The following is a 23,460-nucleotide window of genomic DNA, read 5'->3' as shown; positions in this document are numbered from 1 at the left end:
ACTGGCAGGTAGATTCTTAACCACTGCGCCACCGGGGAAGCCCTCCCAGGTGCATGTTAAAGTTTGAGAAGCACCGAGCTAGGACATCTGTGGTTCTACCACTGCTACGGACTGAATGTCTGTGTCCTCCCCAAATTCTTATTTGAAATATTCTAACCCACCATGTGACGGTATTAGGAGATGGGGCCTTCGGGAGGTGATTAGGTCATGAAGATGGTGTCCTCATGATGGGATTAGTGCCCTTATAAGACATTAGACAGCTTGCTTCCTCTCTCTCTCCCTGCACTCTGGGAGGACACAATGAGAAGGCACCCATCTGTGAATCAGGAAGAGAGCTCTCACCAAGTGAATTAGCTGGCACCTGGATCTTGGACTTCCCAGGCCCTAGAACTGTGAGGAATAAACGTCTGTTGTTTAAGCCCCCATAGTCTCCGGTATTATATTGTAGCAGCCCGAGCTGACTGAGACAACTGCTGAACATCTATTCCGACGATCTGGAAGCAAGTGATATCAAGGGAGGGGTAACTGGTCAGATGTTCCCCTCCTGACAGCGGGGTTCTGGGACAGGAGGCAGCACTCTGACGGGGACAGTAGGCGCCTGACTTTTCCAATAGGACAGAATGAACCAGAACTCCATTTTGAGTGCTGCCACCTAGTAATGTAAGTCCTGTGCTGGAAGGTGGGGGTGAGGGTGGGAACACCAACATTGTAGTGGGGGTGGTGCTCAGCGGGGAGGAGCGAGCCTGGGATCTGGAGGCAGGTGACTGAGCTGGAGTCCTGCCCAGTCGCGTCTTAGCTTAATGGAGCTGGGCAAGCCCCTCAGCCTTAACCTCAGTTTCTCCATCTATGAAATGGGTTAATAATCACCCCTCTCAAAGAGACTGTTGGGAAAACTGAATGAGAACACACAGAGAAAAAGGCCAGCTCATCAATGAAGTGTTGTGGAGTAGTATTTATTGTTACAGTGTTAAAATTCACTCTTGGGAGGACATTCCGGGCCACGATCAGTAACTAAAGGTCAGAAACATCATCTTAGCTCATGGACAACTCGTTTCCTCTGCACCCACAGACTCCCTGGGGCGTCAGGGCTCCGGAAATTCTCATCAGCCAACCGCTGGGAATGATGTTAGTGTCAGGAGATGCTATTTCCCACAAGGTTTCTTTTTCTTGCCACTCCACTGCCAGGAGCCCATTGGAACCTCGAAGGGCAGAGCAGAAGTGATAGTGCCCAGAAAATATGGGTTGTGATGGGAAGGGGGAGAGCTAGGCTTGGAGCACCGAACACGGAAGTCACATCTTGCCAAATCGTCCTGTTCTGCTGGACTCAGCCCTGTCCGGGGACCTAGAGATTGGGGGTCACTGTTCTGAGGCCCCTCCATGCTGGCTGGGCTGTGTGGAGACCCCTTCCCCTCGACTTCATCTGGTCCAGGTTCTCCTGTGGCTTCTCCTCGCCTCCTGCAGCCTGGGCTCCGATGATTGCGACGCTGACACGGACAGATTTCTCGGAGAAAAGCCCTGCTCAGCCAAGGACAAGAGAGCCTTGTCCACAGACAAGAGGTGTCTGGGGTCAGAAAGCTGGGGCCTTCTGATGGCTCTGGTCCCCAGCTTCTGGGAGGAATATGGGGTGTTCTCTGCCCACCCTGGTTCTCCCCAACCTCTGGCAGCAACTACCTCTTTTTAAGGGGCCAGCACCCATGGGTGCAGGCGACAACAGCTCTCACAGAAGCACATTCACATGGTTCCGAGGTCCAGATGCCATGTCACCCTTTAAGGACCAAGACCATGACTCAGGCCGTTTGGACAGGATGTGGCAGGTCACTGTGCTGTGGGTGGCCGCTCTGCCAGCCTTCGTTAACCGCTACTAGAACCTCTCTGCCAAGTCTGCACCCCCTGCCCTTCTTGCCCGCTCTTGAAGCAGAGTTGACATTTAGGATTTTTCCAGCAGACAGAGCTCACCTGATTTAACTCTGTACGGAGGCTGTTCATTTATCAGCTAACCCATCCTCATGTTGCAAAGCATCCAAACGCTTGCTTGGGGGCCAGAGATACAGAGCATCCGGGAGGCGAGAACGTGCTCTTAGGGCATCGTTTGGACCAAAAGGCGCGTCCAAGTTTGCCCACGTTGCCCCAGGCCTGCCGGCCAAGTGCTGCGAACGTTTTGGGCACCGCCATCCCTGCCAGTGACTCCCCCCAACTGTCCGCTTGCCCATCTTGTCCCTAAGTCGGGGAACAATGCATTGGTTTCAAATAATCAGACCTGCACCCAGGCACCTGCCGGTTTGCCATTCCTGCTCACCCTGCGGGAATAATTCCCTTCTGGGTTTGCTCCTTCCCGAGGCAGATCCTGGGGTGCCGGCTCAGCCAGCCTGGATGCTGGCTCGGGAGTGGCCTGTGGCATCAGGTTAGAGGGAGGTTTTAACTCCTCTCTCCGGCTGTGGGCTCTGCAGCCTTCGATCCCGTGTGTGTGGCTGAACGTCATGAAGTTACTGGGTTTGGAACCTCCGCAAAGCTTCACCCCTTGTTCCAGAGCTTCACCCCTTGGGCCCTGGAATCAGAAATGTGTCCCTAGGAGGCCAAACGTTCAGACAAAAGGGGGCATCCACGTGTCCACAACTAGGCATTTGGTTTCCGGTGGTGAGAAAAGCTGTGCTTGTGTTAAGGTTAGGAAACCAAGGTCAGGAAACCAAGGTCTTCGGCCTCGGGGAAGGAGGAATTCTCAAGTTCATCAGGCCTCGGCTGTGCTTTTCCTTGAGGGGAAGTAATTCACTGGGTTGAAGAACGTGCTTTGACAGTTCTTGGAGGCTGACCCTGCTTCTAGTCCTGGAAATTCAAACCTCTTATAGACTGTTGGTGCCAAAGGCTTCAATGGAAGTCGAGCATCGTGGTTCCAACAAATGATTTGCTTTGATAACCTAAGTGTAAGTAGAACTCCAATGCCACGTGCCCTTCCCTAATCATTCCTCAGCATCGAGGTCAATGAACTCAAGCCTGAACACATGGATCAAACTCATTTTCAAGGGTTATGTCCGTGGGATTTTCCTCTTTTGGGGAAGTCAGGTCCTACTGGGGGCTCTAGAGAGTCTGAACATTAAACATTTCTTGCCCTCCTTTTGCACGTTGCTCCAATCAGAACAGTTGGAGAGGACTTCGCTGGTGGTCCAGTGGTTAAGATTCTGCCCTCCCATTGCAGGGGGTGCAGGTTCAATCCCTGGTCGGGGAAGTTCCGCATGCCGTGCGGTGCGGCCCCCAAAACAAACAAACAGAAACAACAACAACAAAAAACAGGTGGAGAGAACCAGTACTATATCAGTACAGTGTCAGTTCTGTGCTGTAAATGGGAAAGCAGACACCCACCCTGGACCCCATAACTTCCCACCTGTCTCCTGAGAGGTTACAAAGTGTTACAGACGTTAGCAAGTGTTAATCCTCACAACATCCCTGGAAGGGAACCAGAAGTATTGTAGATGAAGACATTGAGGCACAGAGAGGTGAGGCCACTGGGAAGAAGCCACACAGCAAAACAGTAGTAGAGTCAAGAAGAGGGCTGGGGATCCTCTGTACCACCTTAGCGACCTGTGAGATTCAGCTCAATTAGGACACTGGCAAGCACACCTGTGTGTCAGGTGACAGACGTCACAACAAGGTTTGCTGGGTTAACGATGACAAGCGTTTCCCTGTTCCCAGTCCCAAACCCACTGTCACACTTGGTACAGTTGTCACGGACCTAACTCAGTCAACCCCGATCCTATCGACACGATATCCTTCATCCTGATGACCAGATATCTGCATTTCCTGGCAACGTCACTGCTCAGCCCCACCCCCGCAGGGATGTCACCTGCCTCCACCCAGGACAGCCACTCCCGGGAGGAGGGAGCAAGTAGCCCTTTAACATGTCCACCCGGATGTGACACACGGCTTTTAGGATGGGAATGACCTTCCCGTTGTGCCTTCTCCCAAGAGAGATTCAGTGACCCAAGTCAGAAGCCAAGTTATTGGTCATGGGGGGCATGGATGCTGGAGCTGAGACCTCCGCCAGGCTGGCCAGAAGGGTCCACGTGGTGACCGGTCAGCCTCCAGCTTTGCTAGCTCCTGGTGCTGTCACTGCCGGGCTCTGCGTGTCTGGCTGGAGTCCCACCTGTTCCTCCTGGGAGGGTGTTTTGGGGAACCCTGTACCTCCTTCCATCCTGGTGGCTCATTTCAAGGCTCCCGGGACCACTTGAACTGCTCAGTGGCTGAGTCTCTCCGAGGTAGAGCCTTGATGACAGAGGTGCTGGGCACCCTGACGGGCCCTCTGGGCCAGTCTCCCTCCAGTGAGCACGGAAGTCCACAGCCTGCTCAAGTCAGGCAGGCTGGTGCCCCCTCGTTCCCCAGGGTTCCCATCCGCAGTCACAGCAGTCTACTGGGATTTCCCGGGACTAGGGGAGCACCCTCAGGCCGAGATCACTATGTACAACAGCGACAGTCCCTGGCTGTCCTTCATCCCCGGGTCTCTCTGTGTTGGGTCTGGTGGAGCATCGGCTCCTTACACGTTGGTGACCTCCAGGCCATTGTAGCCCTCCAGACGGCACTGCTCGGGCCTGCCCTGGGAGTCATCATCTCCGCAATCTTCGTTTTGAAGAGAGCCATAGTCATCGTGGAAATCGGGGTCTTTGCTGCTGAAGCTCCTTCCTATCTTTCCCAGGGGCAGCTGAGAAGAGAGGAATGAGAACAAAGGACAGGAAGAAGAGAAAAAGAGAATTGAATGTTCTTGGATCTGGGAAATGTGGGGTCTCCAATTTCAATTGCTGTGTGACCTTACCTAGCCACTCTGTGTTCCTCCTATTAGTAATACTACTCCACTCCTCAGGGAGACTGAGAGGACTTCTGTGAGTTAACCTTAGGAGAGAGCTTTGTGTTCCCAGCTGGAAGGAACCCGTTTGTTACTGAGGGTGAGGGCAAATATAGTCTTTCTGATTATCTACCGAAGTCTCTCACCTTCCTCTTCAGCAGGAGGAGGGGGGGGTGAGAATGAGTGTGGGCGTGAGGTCTGACTGCATTCCCAGGTCAAGAAGAAGAAATATTCCAGCATTGCCTGGTGTGGCAGAAAGAGTGTGGGTTTTGGAGACTCACAAACTGGGGTTTGGATCCCTGCTCTGCCATTTCCCAGCTGTGTGACCTCGGACAAGTCACCTGTCCCCTCTGAGCCTCAGTTTTCTTAGCTACAAGATGGGTCTAATAATTCCTTTCTCCCAGAGTTGTTGCAAAGAGTAGAAATCCATCTGGGAAGCACACAGCAAGGTGCTGGGAGACAGTAGCTGTCATTATCAGATTCGGTGGCCCCTCAGTAAATAGTTCTCTCTTAGGGTAGTCATGGCAGTGCTTTGTGATTATTTATTGATTTGACCGCCTTTCTTTCTGGACCAGTGTGTTTCTCAACCTTTCTTTCAATACTGCCCCCCCTTAAAAGAAGACTTTTTAGACATTTTTTTCCCTAATCACACTCCCACTATGAAATTTTCATGCCACGGGTATACTGTGCACTGTTTATGTGCCATGTGTATAGCTGTGCTTTATAAATAAAACGAGTAAGGTTTTTTGTGCCCTCCCTGAGCCGAACCAATTTTGACCCCTTCGGGGTGACAGCACCCCCAGTGGGAATGCACAGTCTAGACTGAGAGCATCTTAATGGTGAGGGTGGTCATTTATTCCTGTTTATCTCCCACACTCAGGACGTGCCTGGGATGCACTTAGTACCCAAAACTGTCCGCTGAATAAATGGAAGAATTTTGGATTATCCGCTTCTGTCGTCTGCGTCTATACACCTCCATTTAGGAATCTGTGTCACCCTGAGTCCACATGATCAGACCCAACTACACATGTTCTTATGCACCAGAGGCTCATCCGCTGCTCTTGGTCAGGCCGTTGGAGTTCAAAATCTAAGTCAGTGGCCCTTAGAGTTTAGGGTGTGTTGGAACCCTCTGGGCAGCCTTGCGGCATGCGGGGTTCCCCTTGCCCCCGAGGCCCTTGAGTCAGGAGGCCCCATGTGGGCCCCAGAATCTGTATGTTACGCATCCACCCAGGTGAGTCTGATGCAGGCAGGTGAGACCTGCACTTCGAGATACAGTGACAAAGACCCCACAAGGCTGAGTGTGTCTTAACCATCATGCAGGTCCCTTGAGGGTGGCTTCCAGGGCCTCTCTCCCAGCTGCACCTGTGACCTGGCCCATCGGCCCCCCTCCAGACGACACAAAGACCTTTCTTTCCCAGGCTGGGGGACCCCCAGGTAAACACGTGGAGCGACCTACCCGGCCAGCCTTGTACTTGATCCCACCGCTGTTCTCCTCCTTCCCCGCCCGGGTGATGCTGGAGGCCCTCCCCGGGGGCGTTCCGAATCGCTCAGCCTCCCGGATGCCTGTGGAGCTGAGGAGAGACCCAGTGCAAGTCAGCAGGGCTACGGCAGCCGGGGGTGTGTGCCAGCTACTGCCACCCAGAGACACAGACACTCACTCACTCCAGGAACAGTGACCGCAGCTGCGGTGTACTGAGTATCTCCTACGCGCCACCACCGGGCCAAGCACTTTACAAACACAATCCTCAGAGCACACCTAGAGGCCAGGCTGCCATCTCTCGCTGCCGATGAGGAAAGGGGGCACAGAGAGATCAAGCGACCTGCCCAGGATCACACAGCTTGAAGCGGCACAGCCAAGATCTGAACCCTGGTCTCAGAGACCCCAAAGTCTCTCCTAAGCCCCCACTGTCCTGCAAACCCTGTCAGGAGAGGGGAGACTTGATAGGAGAAGCCCCCCATGTCAGCTCATTAGGTGTGACTGGAGAAACATCAAGAAAGTTTCCCCCACTCTGCATTGGGAATCTGGGTCCGCCACTTGACTTGTTACCCCCATCGCTCCCTTCCTTGTACAAAAGCATCAAAGGCTTCTGTTAGAACTGGACTTGGCAAACTACAGCCTGTGGGCCGAATGCAGCTAGCTGACTGATTTTGTAAATAAAGTTTTATTGGAACCCAGTCCCTTGGTTTGCACGTTGTCTATGGCTGCTTTCTTACTACTTGGACACAGACCACATGGCTCTCCAGCGCTAACATCTTCACTATCTGGCCTTGTATGGAAGAAGTTGGCCAGCCCCTGTGTTAGAATCTTAGTGCTGGTGCGTATGGAGTATGGAGTTGGGGCAAGAAACTGGTTCAGAACCAGGAGTTCCGAACTTCGTCCTCCCACCTGCCTTCCTTCTCTTTTAGATTTTGGGCAAACCAGTGTGTCTCTTGGACTCCCATCTTTCTCTGCCTGCAGGGTTGGCCCCAGCATGGGCAGAGTCTTCTGTACCTTCCCTGTCAACCTCAGCAATCCCAAGACGCTGGTGTCCAGCATCTTCCTTGGAGCTTCAGTGGCACTGAAATCCTGGCTCGACTCTCCACTGGCTGCGTGACCTCGAGCATGTCACTTCATTTCTTGAAAGCTGGGTTTCTCTATCTGCCAGGTGGGGATCGTATTAGAGCCAACTTCACGAAGTGATCGTGAGGGTTAGTTAAAAAGTGCTTTGGAGCTTAGCTGGAATCCAGTAAATGGCTATAATGATAATGAGTCATATTAACAGTAAAAACTTATTACAGAGGAACTGGCTCTGGCTGACGGGCGGTCAGGAGGTGGCTCTACAGGAGCTGTGAGCCTCGGCTCAGGCCACCACGGAGGTGGACTCATGAAGAGAAATGAACCTTCTAATAGCTTTTAAGCGGCCTTAGAGAAGCTCTGCTTCTTTTGGGGCAAGTTCTGCAGAGGAAGTTCAAGGGAGGGGAGGGTGCTGGGCAGGGGACCGCACTGGCTGCTGGGTGGCAGGTGAAGGTGAGTTCTCAGGTCCCCCGGTGCCAGGGCATCCTCATCACAGGGAGGCTCTTGCTCTGCGGTGGGTCAGGAACTGAGGTCTTCGTTGATGACCTCCCTCTCTCCTCCATCTGGGGATGAAATGCCCCGGGTCTAGTGGGGAAGCTGTCCTAAGTGCAGAAGCCATGAAAATCTAAACACATGCAGCCAGCTATGTTTGCCGTCTTGTGGGAAGTGCATGAAACCCCCGAGTCACGGAACATCAGCTGTCTGATGAACTTGGGAGAACTCCAGAGCCCCTTCTTTTGTTTTTCACTGAAAAAGAGATGGAAGTCCAGAGGGGATGTGTGTCTCATCCAAGGATACACAAGACACACAGTGGCAGGGATAGAACTTGAACTTGGTTCTCTAGAAGCAAGATCTAGACCATGTTTTTCCCACCTTGGGGGCCAGAGGAGGAGACAGAATGTGGAGTGGGGTTAATATCAACATTTCTCTTATAAGGTCATTGGCGGATTAAATGAGAGGACACATATAAAATGCTGAGTAGGGGCTGGCATAGCATGAGGAGTTGCTGTGATCCACACAGGGGTTGAGGGGTACAGACCTGGCTTGAGTCCCTGCTCAACCATCCCCTAGCTGTGCCCTCATGTGAGCTGATTCCCTTGCTGGGCCTCGGTTTCCTCATCTGTACAATGGAGCCCAGTACGCAGTTCTGGTCTTAACAAACCATCCCCTGAGCAGAAAGTGCCTGCCTTTGTGGTGTAGACAGAGGAGCCCAGGGCAGCTCCTGCCAGCACTGTGCCAAAGCACCTTCCCTTCTAGCTTTTTCCTCCGTGGCTAAAACCGTACCGTTCCTCCTGCGGATTAAAAGTCACGAGAACGCAAATAGGCCGAGCGCAAGGTTACCGTCTTTGGAGACTTGAAATGGCTAATTGAATATTTCTACTTCCTTTGTCAGACCTTGAGGGAGTGGAATGTTGGAAGGATAAGTTTTAATGAGGGAAGTTTCTGGAAGATAGGGCATCTCTGTTGACTCATTTCCTGAGTCAATGTACAGGGTGTCCTGGGCCCTAAAAAGGCATGCGTGCAGGAAGGAAGGTGGCGGGGTGGGAATCAGCCTCTGTCAGCGGGGCTGGCCTGAGGGCTGAGTCTCACCCAATTAAATGAAGGTTTACGAGGGATGCTTTGGTGGAGCTGAGTGAAGTGGGGGAGGACAGAGTATTAACTGGCCGCCTACTGTGTTCCAGGCATGACGCCAGGTCCTTCCCCTGAGTCAGCTCCTTGAACCCTCCCCGAAGCCCTGGGGAAGAGGAGTGATTGTCTGCATTTCAAGATGAGGGAACTGAGGCTCCAGTTTCTTGCTAAAACCACAGATGATGGAAGAGGAGCCAGAACTCAGCCCCCAAAGGCCCTGCTGTGCGTCCTCCTTACACAGGACCACGACTCCATGGACTACCCCGCCCCAGGGCCTGGTCTCTGGGCTCACAATTCAGTGATCCTTCGGGGGTGGGGTGAGGCAGAATACCATGAAACATCACCTTCTTGTGGGTGCCTGAAAATCTCAATGTGCCCCTTTCCCCACCTGGCTCAGGTGACCTGCCAGGGGGCCCAGGAATACTCCCCCTTGTCTGCTGCCTAGATCTCTCAGACATGGGTAGCCTGCCAGCCAAGGAGGTAGAGCTGTGACAAGGCCTCTTATTCTGTGTGCTCGAGGGTTGAGTCTATTTGAGCTCATAATGGAATTGCTCTTCCCTGCTGAAATGCTAATGAGAACAATGGAGCAAAGTGACAGCAAGGGGAGCCCCATGGAACCGACTCAAGAGGAAACTGCTTCACTGAGACGCTCCAGCATTCCTGGGAGGTCAGGGGACATGAACTGTCAGTTATCGCGGGCGTCTCTGGGTCAGGCTCCACGTTCACTTTGTCTCACTGTTTATACTTCGGGTTGGAGGCTCAAAGGTCCCCTGGGAAGCGCCTAGGGAGATAAGACCACTGCTGGACACAGTTCCCCTGTTGTTCTGGCCACTCTTTCTGCCCTTTAGGGAAGCAGCAGAGCACGATGCTTTGAATCCCAGCTCCTCAGCTTACCAGCTTATGGCCCCAGGCAAGATACGCAGCCTTGCTGTACCTCAGTTTTCTCATCTGTGAAATGGGGCTCACGCACCCACCCGTAGAAGGTGGCAACAACGTGCTAGGTTCTGAGCCTGGCCCGTGGCAGAGCTTAGCAAATGGTTATGGTAGCTTGATAACCCCACCTTATAACTGTGTCTGGAGGGGGAAGGAGGAGGGAAAGGAGGGAGATGCCGGCTGACTCTTGCATCCTTGGAAACAAAAAGGGGCACTTTGGGGCCATGGGTCACGAGGCCACAGGATGGGGAGGAGTATTTACAAGAGAGATGCAATGTTTGCCTGATACTTCCGAGGCCTAAAGGGGACTCTTCTCAGGCCTATCATTCAGAGAGAATCTAAATGAACTACAGGCTGAATCCGCCTTGTGTCTGACCCGCTGTTAGTGACAGGATACACCGTCCTTCAGGCAAGTGCTGGAGATGGTCACACATTTTCATTAAGGCTTTTTTTTTTTTTTGGCTCCTGTGATGCTTTGGAACGGCTTGGCCACTCCCTGCATCCTTTTGGTCCACTGATTTATTTCTCCGGATCTTTAACACACGGTCCTATGACAGAGTTGGTGCTAGACCGGGGTTTACCAGGAGAAGCAAGAAGTCAGTGTGTGTCAAAGCAGACATCACAAGATGACGTCAGAAAATGCCCCGCCTCAGTCCCTTTGGTCGTATGGTTGTCATGGCAATGAGAGGAGGCTGGAGAACATGATGTCATATTGGAACCTATAAACTCTTGGTAAATGTGCCTTTCCTAGAGTTGGGCTGTGTACTGATGTTCCCTGACTTCCTGGTCACGGGCCATTAATACATGGGGACTATAATCTCCCAAGATGCTCTGAGCTGACTGGCCCCCTGTGACTACAGGCATCACATCTACCGGGTGATGTGGGATCACAGATGTGATCAGGGGTCACGTCTCCTGGAGAGTGGAACCAGGTGCTCAAGCTTCCTGGTGTGGTGGAGGGTCACAGGAGTCCCTGCTGGTAGATTCCAGCACTGCCACGAACTCCCATCTAGTCTTGAGCAGGTCACAGCACCTCTCTGAAGCCTGTCACCTTATCCGTAAAAGGAGGCAACGATTCCTTCTCACTCAGCTTCCTTCACAGGGAGGAGGAGAAAATGAAACAAGGGATGTGACAGCACTTTGTTGACGATGACATATGATATCAGTGTGAAGGGCTGCTGTTATGACCATCACTCTGTTTCACCCGGCCTGGGATTCAGTCCCAGGGTTGGCTTCTCAAGTCTCTTTCGATGGTTCGGGATGTTTCCTCAAACTGGAATCTCTCCACCCAATCCAAGCATTCTGGGAGGACTCACCCCAAAAGACCTGCCTTGCCCTTTCTCTTTCTGGAAAGCTGAAATCAGCAACAGAGGAGGAAAAGGAGCGAGAAGGCAGTAGACAGGATGAGATACCTAGACCACTGCAGAGCTGTCCTGGGCAAAGCCTGAAGATCTTGGTTAATATAAACCCATCAGACCTTCCCAAGCATCTCACCACCTGCCTGGGGATCACTGTCTCCCTGGTGTTTGGCTTAGCTGGGGACTCTTGTACCAACAGCAGTGGGCTCTAAAATTCCTTAGAAATTCATGGAGTTTTGTCTTCCTCCAGCTAACTGAAAGTCTGATCCCCTGGCCCATGGCAGGGTCTCAGCAACGGGCCGCGAGGTTCCAAAATCCCACATCCCACGTGGAGACCTTGACTCATAAGCTATGACCAACATGTGGAAAAAAGCAGCATCAAGGGAAAAGGTCCTAACAGGGAGACAGGTCTGGGGTCTGGTACTGGCATTGCCTCTTGGTTCCCTGGCTGAGCAGCCTCAGATTCCTCAGAGGTAAAATGAGGAGCCTGGACTGAGTTCATTTCCTTCTTCCTTGTCCTGACATCAGGAGGACTGCTTTCATCTGGTTCCTGAAGGAGTCTCTGACCTCCCAACGACCTAAGAACCCACGCTATTTGTGCCCCGTTGAAACATCCCTAGTGCTCACCCACTAATCCTAGACAGTCGTCAACATACCTCCCACCTCATGGGGGGGGCGGTCAAGGGTTTAATCAGTCACACAAATGTTATTCACACTGGCTAATGTTTAGCTAGAGCTGCCCCTCCAGGGCTCGGAAGATCTTAAGACTGTTACAGATCACATGGCTCCAGAAGGGAGGTAAAGGAAGGTGGAAAATTCTGAGAAGAAAAGCCTTTTTCCTGCACCTGTTGATTCATGGCTCATGGAATAGGGTTCTTGTCAAAACCACCTCAGCATGCATAAAATGCATGAAAATGTAGATTCCCGGGCTCTGCCAGCAAATTCTGGTCCTGTAGGTCTGAGTTGGGGATGAGGTATCTGCAGTTCCAAGAGCACCGATGACTCTGTTGCAGGGTCTATGAGAACTGCTTGGGTGTCAGCCTGCCAACGGGGGAGGGCAGTCCAGGGCACCTGGACCCTGCGAAAGATGCACAATTTTCTCCCACCTGCATAACGTGGGGTGTGGCTCAGCTGTTCCCTGAGGCCCCATATAGTTTGGGGGTTGAGCACTCAGGCCTGATGCAGAGAGCCTCAGGTTCAAATCTGGCACCTGTTAACAAAATGAGCTGACCTTTAGCTAGACTGACCAAGAGTTAAAAAGCGTGATGACTCAAATTAGTAAAACTAGGAATGAAAGAGGGGATAAATCTACATAAATAAGAGGGATTACAAGGAAATGATTATATGATCAATTGTATGTTAACAGAATAGCTAACTTAGATGAAGTGGACAAATTCTTAGAAAGATTTAAACTATACACACTATTATACATAAAATAGATAACCAACAAGGGCCTACTGTATAGCACAGGGAACTCTACTCAATATTTTATAATAATCTATAAGGGAAAAGAAGCTGAAAAAGAATGAACATATATATATATAGATAGATATAGATATAGATATAGATATAGATATACACACACACATATATATGTGTATATATGTATAGAAATGAATCGCTGTGGTGTACACCTGAAACTAACTCGATATTGTAAATCAACTATACTGCAATGAAAAAATTGTTTTAAAAAGTAAGAACCTAAAAAAAGATATAAACTACTGAAACTGACTCAAGAAGAAACAGAAAATCTAAATAGACCCACAATGAGTAAAGAGTTTGGATTAGTAATAATAATAATAATAACTAATGATAAACTTCCCACAAAGAAAAGCCCAGGACCAAGATGGCTTCACTGGTGAATTCTACCCAATGTTTAAAGAATAATGAACAGCAATCCTTCACAAACTCTTCCCAAAAACAGAAGATGAGGGAAAACTTCCCCACTCATTCTATGAGGCCAATTTTACTCTGATACCAAAACCAGACAAAACTATCACAAGAAAAGAAAACTACAGACCAATATCCCTTGTAAATACTGATGCAAAATTCCTCAACAAAATACTAGCAAACCTAATCCAGCAACATATAAAAAGATCATACACCATGACCAACTGGGATTTATCCTAGGAATGCAAGGTTGGTTCAACATCTGAAAATCAATCACATAATACATCACATTAATAGAATAAAGGACAAATCCGGGCTCTGCCATTTACTAGCCGTTTGACCTTGGCTCCTTCAAACAATTTTCTCCATCTATAAAGGAGGGACAGTGAAACTAATTTCTGAGCATCGTCATGTGGATAGAATTAGTGCCCATGGCATGTGCTCAGTAAATGGTCATCTAACCCTAACCACAATCATTGTTAAAGGAGAGAGTGCATTGGGAGTTCATCCGTTCACGTGTTTATTCTCTGGCCACTTTTCAGATGAGGAGGCTGGGGTAGGTGGGCCGACATGGTCTGCTCACCTAGATGGTAAAAACCACTAAGACGCCCATCCCTGTCTCCAAACCTCCGTCCCCACAGTCAGCCCTGCCTGGAACAGCCATCTCAACCTCTTAGGCCAGTGCGAATCCTCCCCAGCTCAAACCCCACCCTCACATGGCCTTCCTCATACACGCTGGTCACTCTCCCTTCTCTAAATGCCCGTTTTAACCACACACTTTATTCAAAACCTGACTGCTCCTCTATCTCTTTCTACTCTATGACGTTCAGGCCAAAGCACTGCACTTCTCTGAGCCTCAGTTTCTGGATCTGCCAAAGGAGACCGCTGTGTTGCAAAGGAACAGGTGGGATCCAGGAAGGATGGGCCAGGACCATCTGCTTCCAAAAGCTGCGAGCTGCAGCCAGCAGCCCACACTCACTTGGCCGGGTGGAAGATGGCACTCATCTCCTCCGCCAGGTGCCTCCGGAGAATGTGCTTCCCGCTGGGGATGCCCAGGGCCGTGGCCATGGCCTCAGCGTTGAACGTGGGTTCCAGCACCAGCACGGCACCGTGGACACCACTGTTGGTCAGGTTGTCTGCGTACTCCTGAGGGCAAGACACGAGGCCGGTGAGCCACCCTGCTGGCCTGAGGGGGCCCCACCTCCACTGGGGTTATGCCCCCAACAGCAAGGGCTTGACCTCCGGAGACCAGTTCATTTAATACTGAGAGGGAACCCCACCCCACTCTTTTAGGGCCATGAGAGCAGCGACTGGACTATTTTGTCAGTGACATACCCAGACCGAGGCAGGCAGCCCATAAATGCTTGTTGAGGGAGAAGATGGGTGTGGATTCAATCCCACCCTGGCTTCAAAGAGCGAGAATGGCTCAGCATTCCCTCCCGCCCCATGAGATGGGGGTGCTTCTGGGGGGATGGCAGGAGTGGGGAATAGTTCCCTCCTCTTGAGGGACAGGAAGCAGGTTATTCTTGCCAGCCTGGGCGACGATGCCTCAGCCCACGCAAAAATGGAGATTGATTTGCACACACACAGACGTGCATGGGATTTGCCCGAGTCACCCCCAGCCCCGCCATCTCCCCTCACCTTCAGGTCAATATCTCGCACCCACTTGAGCACCCGCTGGTTGGTCCACACCACGGGGTCTATGTTCTGCGTCTCGCAGCGAGCCCGGCGCTCCTGGAGGGCCTGTTGGGGTGGGGAGGGTGGGTCAGCCGGGGGGATGAGGGTCCACGGTGCTGGCAGGGACCTCAGCATGCTGATGTGAGGCTCCTGGCCAGGCCATCCACGGCTGCTCTGGCCACGTCGATCCTTTCATTCTGGAAAATGGGGAGAAGCCCACTTCCGGGGTGAAGGAGCCTGGAGGCAGAGCCGCCTGCATCTGGAGGCTGGGGCTGCCTGGGACCCACGGCGGCTGCCTGGTTGTGCATCCCAGCCCCCTGCTCACCTGACTTGGAGCAGGTGCTCGATGCGTGTTTGTGGAGGGACGTCCCCAGATGAGGTCACCCATTTCCACACTTCACCGTCATGATCGGCCCACTCGTCACCTCCTGTACCAGACTGGGGCTCCTGGGGGCAGGGCCCGTGCCCTCATCACTTCCTGTGCCCAGGGCTCTGCGTTGGGTGTTTGAGAAGGCCATGAAGACCCCTCTTCTGTCCCTCTCCTCCCACCCCTGAATTGCTTGTACTCTGACGGTGCTCTAAGAAAAGTAAGCCCTCTGCACTCAGTCCCACAGACCCCAGCAACCTGGGGCCCCTCCCTCGGGGGACTATCTGGGGAGAGGTGCTGGTAGGCCTTGGAGGAGCTGAAGTAGATGCCCTGGGCTCCCTGGCTTGGCAGCACTCAGAGCAAAGGGGCACTCAGAGTCCAAACTCTATATGCCCCACAGTCCCCCAGCTACCTGTCTGCACTCCCGTTCACCCTCCCACCTCAAACCCAGCAATGGGAACCACACAGGACTCTCAGATCTTCTGCTGTCACAGATCTGTCCTCTGGGCCTTAGTCTATGCTGTTTCCTCTCTGGGCTGCTTTCCCCTCATACCTTCTATTGACTGATCCCTGAAATTCCTCCTTCAGGTCTTACTTTAGGTGTCACTACCTCTGGGAGGGCTTCTCTGATCCCTCTGGAAGCTTCTCCTTGGGGTTTTCAGAAAACCCTGGGCTTCTCTCATTGGGACAACCTTCCACGATGTTGTGAGCACAAGCTTCTTTGTGGTTTCCCCTGATAAGCAGTGAGTCCCTGGAGGATGAGTGTTTCCCCTTTCCCCTGAATTGAGCACAGGGTCTGGCCCATCCCCAACAGGCAATTGTTTAAAGGAGGGAGGGAGAGAGGAAGGGATGGATGGGTGGATGGACGGATGGACAGGTAGAAGGATGGATGGACGGATCGATAGATGGGTGGGCAGGTGGCAGGTGGTTGGATGGACAGACAGTGGATGCGGAGAGGAAAGGAGGGCTGTGCAAGGTGCCCCCCCACCCCGCTTCTCACCTCCCTGCTGAAGTTCACTTGGTACAGCAGCTCGATTCCCAGAAGGATGCTGATCTGGTGGAACTTCTTGGACACATTCAGGTGCTTCTCCAGGTCCCGCTTCATCAGGGAGTTCAGCATCCGCCCATCGACCAGGTGGTTTTGGAAGGCCTGGGAGTACTGGGACAGGCCGATGTCATTCAGCCAGGCCTTGGCCACCCAGTGATGGTCCAGGTCAGCGGCTTTGGACAGGCTGGTGGGGAGAGACACAGCCGGAGAGAGGGGTGGGTGGGGAAAGGTGGCAGAAACAGAGGGACAGGGAGAAATGGGGCAGAGATGAGCAGAGATGGAGGATGAGAAGCCAAACAATGGCGGGGAGGGGACACAGACATAGAAATGAACAGGGATGGAGTGGAGAGACAGAGAGGAAGAAAGGCAGAGGGCAGAGGTGGGGAGAGGTGGATGGAGGGAGAGGAAGAAAGACAAGGGCAGAGGTGGGGAGAGGTGGATGGAGGGGAGAGAGAGGAGACAGGGAGAGACCCAGGGAGAAGGGCACAGAGACATAGGAGAGAGACACAGACACAGAGGAGACAGAGAGAAATAGGGAGAGAGGCAGACAGACACAGAGAGACAGAGACAGAGGGAAAGACAGAAACAGAGAGCAAGCCCCAGAGAACACAAAAGGGATCAGCAGACAGGCAGAGGGAACAAGAAGAGAAGAGACCACGTTCAGACACACTGAGAGTGGAAAGGGACACTGACAGAGCCGCAGGGACGAATGCAGCAGTAAGCAGCACCTCTGGGGACCCCGGCACCCCACCCCCTCACCCAGAGTCACACAGCGGCACGTCTTGGAATCAGAAAGAAACCCCACGTTTTGCTTATTCCAAGTCCTCTCTCCTCACCGCCGTATCTCAGATTTTCTGTATCCCACCCAGAACTTCACCCAGTGCCACGCGCATGCGCACGTAGTAGGCGAACAACGAATACGTCTCAAAAGGGTAAGTGTGGTCCCCTCAGATGTCATTCCCCTGCTCGCCACAGGGTGGCAGTCTCGCAGAATGAATGAGGACGGCGCCTCCCACCTGCGGAGGAACTTTGAGAAACGACCGGAGGTGATGCCGGGTAGGGAGCTGCATTGCTGAAGTGGGAGCCTCGGGGGACCGACCACAAAGGGATCCTGATGCGAAAGAGAAAAAATGGGCTTACGGAGTGACGCCGCCCTCCTCCCCAGGCCTGGGATCTGGACCGGCAGAGGGAGCACCCCTCACCCACTCCCCAGCTGGGGTGGGATGGAGGCTGTGAGTAGAGCACCCTACCGGCCAAGCTGGAGACCTGGGTGGGGTTTTCAAACTCACCTGACTCCGCTTCCTCCTTTCTACTTTCCACCACTCACTCTACGCACCGTCGTCTCCCCCCGGACTTCACCTTCTAACTGGTCTCCCTGCCTCTGGGGCCCCTCCAGGTCCTTCCCTAGGATGGAGATAGCGGATCACGCCCCGCCCCTCCTGTCCTCGATGGCTCCTCGTTTCCTTCCTCCGCTCCAAGGATGTTTATTGAGCAGCTACTTAGCTCTGTGCCGGGTAGATGCGGCCTGACAATGGGCACATCTCCCATCTTCACCCCTTCCCTTCACCACCCCTACACTCTCCCGTCTGGGGCTGACCTCCATTTCCAGGGCTTTGGATCACATCTGTTTTAACAGGGACTTGCAAGTTCACATCTCTCCTCACTCGCCTCTTCTGAGCCCCGGATTCTAACCAGCTGCCCTCTTGACATCTCCTCCTGGCACGGGCATCTCAAATTTAACAGGTTCCAAATGAAATGCCAGTCCTCTCTCCCATCTCCCCATCCTCACTTGCCCCGACTCTCCCCTCCCCCACTCTGTCCATCTATCAATCACTCTGGTCAGTGTGTCCGTCCCCTTGTCTCCTTTTCTGGGGTCAAGCCATGGCCACCTCTGGCATAGATTTCTGCAGCTGTCTCCTGACTGCCCCCACCCCACCCCCTTGCCCCTTCTAATCCGCTTTCCCCGTGGCTGCCAGATGGCAGCTTTTAAATACATCCATCAGATCATGTCACTCTTCTACTTAAAACCCCCTCTTAGAGGAATCTTCAGTGCATATTACTAAGTGAAAGAAGCCAATCTGAAAAGGCTACAGACTGTATGATTTCAACTATATGACATCCTGGAAAAGGCAAAACTACGCGGAGACAGCAAAAAGACCAGTGGTTTCCAGGGTTTGGAGGAGAGGGAGGGGTGAAAAGGTAGAGCACAGAGGATTTTTAGGGTGGTGAAACTATTCAGTATGGTACTGTAATGATGGGTGCACTCCATTATATGTTTGTCCAAATCCACAGAATGTACAGCACCAAGAGTGAACCCTAATGTAAACTATGGACTTTGGGTAACAATGATGTGTCATTGTAGGTTCAACTGAAACAAATATTCCATCTGGAGGGCGATGTTGATAATGGGAGGCAAGGCACCTGTGAGGGCAGGCGGTTTACGGGAAATCTCTGTAGCTTCTCCTCAGTTTTGCTGTGAAACTAAAACTGCTCTAAAAAAATAAAGTCTTTAAAAATGAGGGAGGAAACAGAGACTTTTTTAAACAAGCAAAATTGAAAGAATTCATCATCAGAGGAATGAACTACAAGAAATGTAAAAGGAATTTCTTCGAGAGGAAAGAAAATAATAACCACATGGAAATTTGGACTACACAAAAGAATAAAGAGAACTCCTAAAACTCAACAAAACAAACAACCCGATTCAGAAATGGGCAAAGGACTTGAATAAACATTTCTCCAAAGAAGACATAAGAATGGCTAATAGGCATAGCACAGGGAGATCAGCTGGGTGCTTTGTGACCGCCTGGAGGGGTGGGATAGGGAGGGTGGGATAGGGAGGGTGGGAGGCAGGGAGACGCAAGAGGGAAGAGATATGGGAACATATGTACATGTATAACTGATTCACTTTGTTATAAAGCAGAAACTAACACACCATTGTAAAGCAATTATACCCCAATAAAGATGTTAAAAAAATAAATAAATTAAAAAAAAAAAAGAATGGCTAATAGGCCCATGAAAAGATGCTCAATATCACGAATCGTGAGGGAAATGCAAATCAAAACTGTGATAAAATACCACTCCATGCCCATTAGGATGGCTACTATCAAAAAACCCAGAAAACAAGTGTTGGCAAGGAGGTGGAGAAATTGGAACCCTTGTGCACTGTTGGTGAGGATGTACAATGGTATAGCTGCTGTGGAAAACAGTAGGACTGTTCCTCAGAAGATGAAAAATAGAATGATCGTATCATGCGGCAATTCCACTTCCGAACATATATCCCAAAGTACTGAAATCAGGGTCTTGAAGAGATATTTGTACATCCAGGTTCATTGCAGCAATATTCACAAGCGCTAAAATGTAGAAACAACCCAAGTGTCCATTGATGGAGGAACAGATAAGCAAAAGGGGCTACATACATAAAAGGGAATATTTTTCAGCCTTAAAAAGGAAGGAAATTCTCTCATCTGCTACAACATGGATGAATCTTGAGGACATTATGCTAAGTGAAATAAGCCAGTCACAAAAAGACAAATACTCTGTGATTCCACTTATATGAGGAACTTAGGGTAGTCAGATTCCTAGAGAAAGTAGAATGGTGGTTGCAGGTATCCTGGGGGGAGGGGAGAATGGAGAGTTAGTGTTGATGGGTACAGTTTCAGTTTTACAAGATGAAAAAAGTGATTGGAAGGGGGCTTCCCTGGTGGCGCAGTGGTTGAGAGTCCGCCTGCCGATGCAGCGGACACGGGTTCGTGCCCCGGTCCGGGAGGATCCCACGTGCCGCGGAGCGGCTGGGCCCGTGAGCCATGGCCGCTGAGCCTGCGCGTCCGGAGCCTGTGCTCCGCAACGGGAGAGGCCACAACAGTGAGAGGCCCGCGTAACGCAAAAAAAAGAAAAAGATAAAAGAAAAAAAAGAGTTACTGGGAGGGATGGTGGTGATGGTTGCACGACAATGTGAATATATTTAATGCCACTGAACTGGACACTTAAACATGGTTAAGATGGTAAATTTTGTGTATTTTACCACAATAAAAAATTTTTTTAAAAAGATGATTGGAAATGGTAAATAATCTCGGTAAATATTTTCCTCATTTGCTAATCTCCTTAAAAGATAATGGCCAGTTTAAAAGAAAAATAATAACCATGTATTATGGAGGATATACATATATATATGTATATATAGAGACATAGTACAAAGGAAGGAGGAAAAAGCATGTTACACTACACGCAAAGTTGTATAATATTATTTGAAGATAGTGTTAAGCTTTCTGTGTATTGTAAACTATAGAGCAATAATTAAAAATAACACAAAAAAGTATAGCTCATAAGCCAGGAGTGGGAACACAATAAAAAGCCAGTAAAAGAGGGAAAAAAGAACAGAGCAGATCTGAATAAAATAAAACAAAGAAACTCTCCTGTGGCACCCCTTTGCAGGGACAAAATCTGAAATCGGAAGTCCTTGGGGTGACCTCACAGGTCCGGGCTCCCCCTCCCACTGGGCTTGGGCTGGAAGCACTTCGGGGATGCCCTGAGGGTTTTGCTCCTTGGGTGGGGGTCCCCGCCTCGCCCAGCACCCATTTCCTTCCAGCCCTGCCCAGGTTCTCCCCTCCCCGCCCAGGTGTCAGCTCCCACCTTGCAGAGGCTGCCTCTGACTGTGCTGTCTGAACTTGCCCCCTGACCTGCTGCTCTGCCTCTAGCAATTCCCTTCACAGCACCGATCGCACAGGAACTTAACAAATGAATTATCTGAGCCCAGGGACCGTGGTCTCTAGGCTCTGAGTCAGCCTAGTGCCGAATGCGTAGCAGACATATCATGGGAAGGACTGAGGGCAGAAAGGTGGGCTCCCGGCTTCGCTGCCCTCCTCCCGCCCCTCGGCCACCCAGAACCATTGGGTCTGCCCCCAAGGGCCAGGGCCTCCCGGCCTCCTGGGCTGTTCTCCACCCTACCCTCTTCACCTGCTTAACTCCTGCAAGACTCTGTTGAGATATGGCTCTCCCCAAAGACTTCCAGGACCCCTGTGCTAGGTCAAGACCCTCCTTGTGTCCAGAGCCTCTTCAGAGTCCTCGCATTTGTCACACTGGGTAATTGCTGCTCGTCTGGCCAGCTGTCCACTGGACCATCAGCTCCTGGAGGGCAGGAACGGGTGTGGCGTGTCTACGAATGCCCAGGCTCCCCACCTGGCTCAGACCTAATGCCCAACAGCTTCTGGTTTAGAGTCCAGTGCAAGGAAGACAGGGCAAGGCTGGGCGAAGGGGGCACCGGCTCCAGGCTTCCCAGAGGCTGCCCAGCACCCAGCTCCTGAGCTGGAACCTTCTGGCCCAAGACAAGCTCCCATCTGGGATGAGAAGGTGCCTGGGTGACCCGCTCCAGCCTCGTCACTTCAGATGGACTCTTCCCAGGCCCAGCCGTCGTTGCTCTCTTCCCTGGGAAAGGGGCTGAAGCTCACGGTCTCTGAATCAGAGACCAGAAGACTTCTTTCCCATCTGAAGGAAAGGTCTGCTCAGCGAATCAATGGTGCAACCAGACGTGGGGTGTGGGGTGGGAGGGGGCCCATTTATAATCAGCAGTATCCCTCTGCATGCTGATAATTAATGCACTCCTGCCCTTCCAAATGGTTCTCTTTCCATTAAAGTCGTCCCCATGGGGCCTCAGCTTGGCAACACTTTCCCAGCTGTTGGTGTGAGCCACCGTAAGCGCCGAAGGTGAATAAAACAGAATGATTTTAAAAGTAATTCAAACATTTTATAAAATTTGACACTGCGCCCTCCACAAACTGGGACCAAATTGGATCCTGAAATCCGAGTTTGGGCACAGAATTTCAATGTCATCTGGGTCATTATTCAGCACAGAAAACATGAGGCCACTCTAGCTCCATCAGCCTTAGATGAAAGACCTTGTGCCTCTGTACCTCGGTTTCCTCTTCTGTAAAATGGGGCTACTCCTACTTGCCTCCTGGGCTAAAAGTGATAAGAGAAGGTAAAGTCCTTAGCACAGGGTCTGGGATGCATTGAGTGTTCCAGAAATAATAGTAGCAGGAGCTACATCGTTGATGTGTTGAACACAAAGGCAACTTGGGAGAGTGGAAAGGGGATTGACTTTGAAGTCAGATCTTTTGTAGTGTGACTCTGTGTCTATTATTTCTCTGGCCTCACTTTCTCCACCTTTAAAATGGGGGTAAGAATGTCTATCCTGCCCTGATGTTGTGATGGTCAAATAAAATCATGTCCATAACGTGATGGACAGGATTTTAGAAGTAAGGGGAGCCAGGCCCAGAGAAGGCAATGTCATGCCCAGAGTCACACAGGATGTATTCTCAAAGATGACCTCACTGGGGTTCTTACCCTAGAGTTCACAGCCCCCTCAAAGTTCCACAGGTGGGTCAGAGAGTCCCAGAATGCAAAGTTGTGAAGTTTCGTGTATTCTGGGGCAAGTTTCGGAAGCTCTTATTAGATTCTCAAAGGGGCCATGATCTCGCACGGTTGAAGAGCCACTATCCTGATTTAACCCCTTTTACTTCACAGGTGGAGAAACCAAGTCCCACAGAGGGCAAGGTCACAGGCCAGGATTCCTTAGGGAATGGAGCCGTCCCTGCTCTAGGAGGCCCTGGGTGTCTAATGCTCAGGCCGTGGTTTTGGAAACAGTCCTGCTTATGGCTCTCATAAGTTTTCAAAATCCGTTCACATCTGGCTGCTGAGTTGAATCCATCCCTTTCCAGGCGCTACGAGGTTCTAAAGGGTCTGCTGAATTTGGGGGGAACTTGGGCAGCGATCCCACATTTTTGAGAGGTGAGGTGGACAGCCCCACCCTGTTCAAGTGACCGTGATCATGTTGGGAATGGGAGGGGTTGGGAGACGTTTCTAGCCTGGATGGCCCAGGATGGTGAGCTTTGGGGGATTGGGGGAAGGCACTGGGTAGGGGTGGGTGGTGAGTGTGAGGTGCTTGTGGGACCCCCAGGAGGGGAAGCTCAGCTGGGTTGCAAGCCCCTGCCCTGCTCTCCCGTGTCCCCAACTCTCCACCCCTCCACCCCTCCCCCACCCCTCCACCCCTCCCCCACCCCAGCCCTGCCGTCTAGGAGACCTGCAGACAGCGCCCAGCGCCTTCTGGCTTTGCTTGCTGTGAGCTGCTCCCTGAGCTATCTGATCCTATCTCACCTCTATTTCCTGTCACCTCGGAATCAC

At 51.6% G+C, this 23,460-nt stretch overlaps 1 protein-coding gene across 1 annotated transcript in view; it reads right to left on the bottom strand.

Annotated features, from left to right (window-relative positions):
- Window positions 1-4,522: 4,522 nt before the first annotated feature.
- KAZN (kazrin, periplakin interacting protein) overlaps window positions 4,523-23,460 on the bottom strand; it is a 461,225-nt gene continuing 442,287 nt past the window's right edge. Inside the window, exons 11-15 of the mRNA XM_065875265.1 lie at window positions 16,237-16,468; window positions 14,834-14,935; window positions 14,172-14,338; window positions 6,285-6,399; window positions 4,523-4,687 (exon numbers count right to left, since the gene is read on the bottom strand). Coding sequence (XP_065731337.1) covers window positions 4,523-4,687; window positions 6,285-6,399; window positions 14,172-14,338; window positions 14,834-14,935; window positions 16,237-16,468 — 781 coding nt within the window. The remainder of the gene's footprint in view (window positions 4,688-6,284; window positions 6,400-14,171; window positions 14,339-14,833; window positions 14,936-16,236; window positions 16,469-23,460) is intronic.

The sequence above is a fragment of the Phocoena phocoena genome, chromosome 1, assembly GCF_963924675.1.
Source record: "Phocoena phocoena chromosome 1, mPhoPho1.1, whole genome shotgun sequence".
Lineage (NCBI taxonomy): Eukaryota > Metazoa > Chordata > Mammalia > Artiodactyla > Phocoenidae > Phocoena > Phocoena phocoena.
The sequence above is the reverse complement of the archived record's forward strand: the minus strand, read 5'-3'. Positions and strand labels throughout refer to the sequence as shown.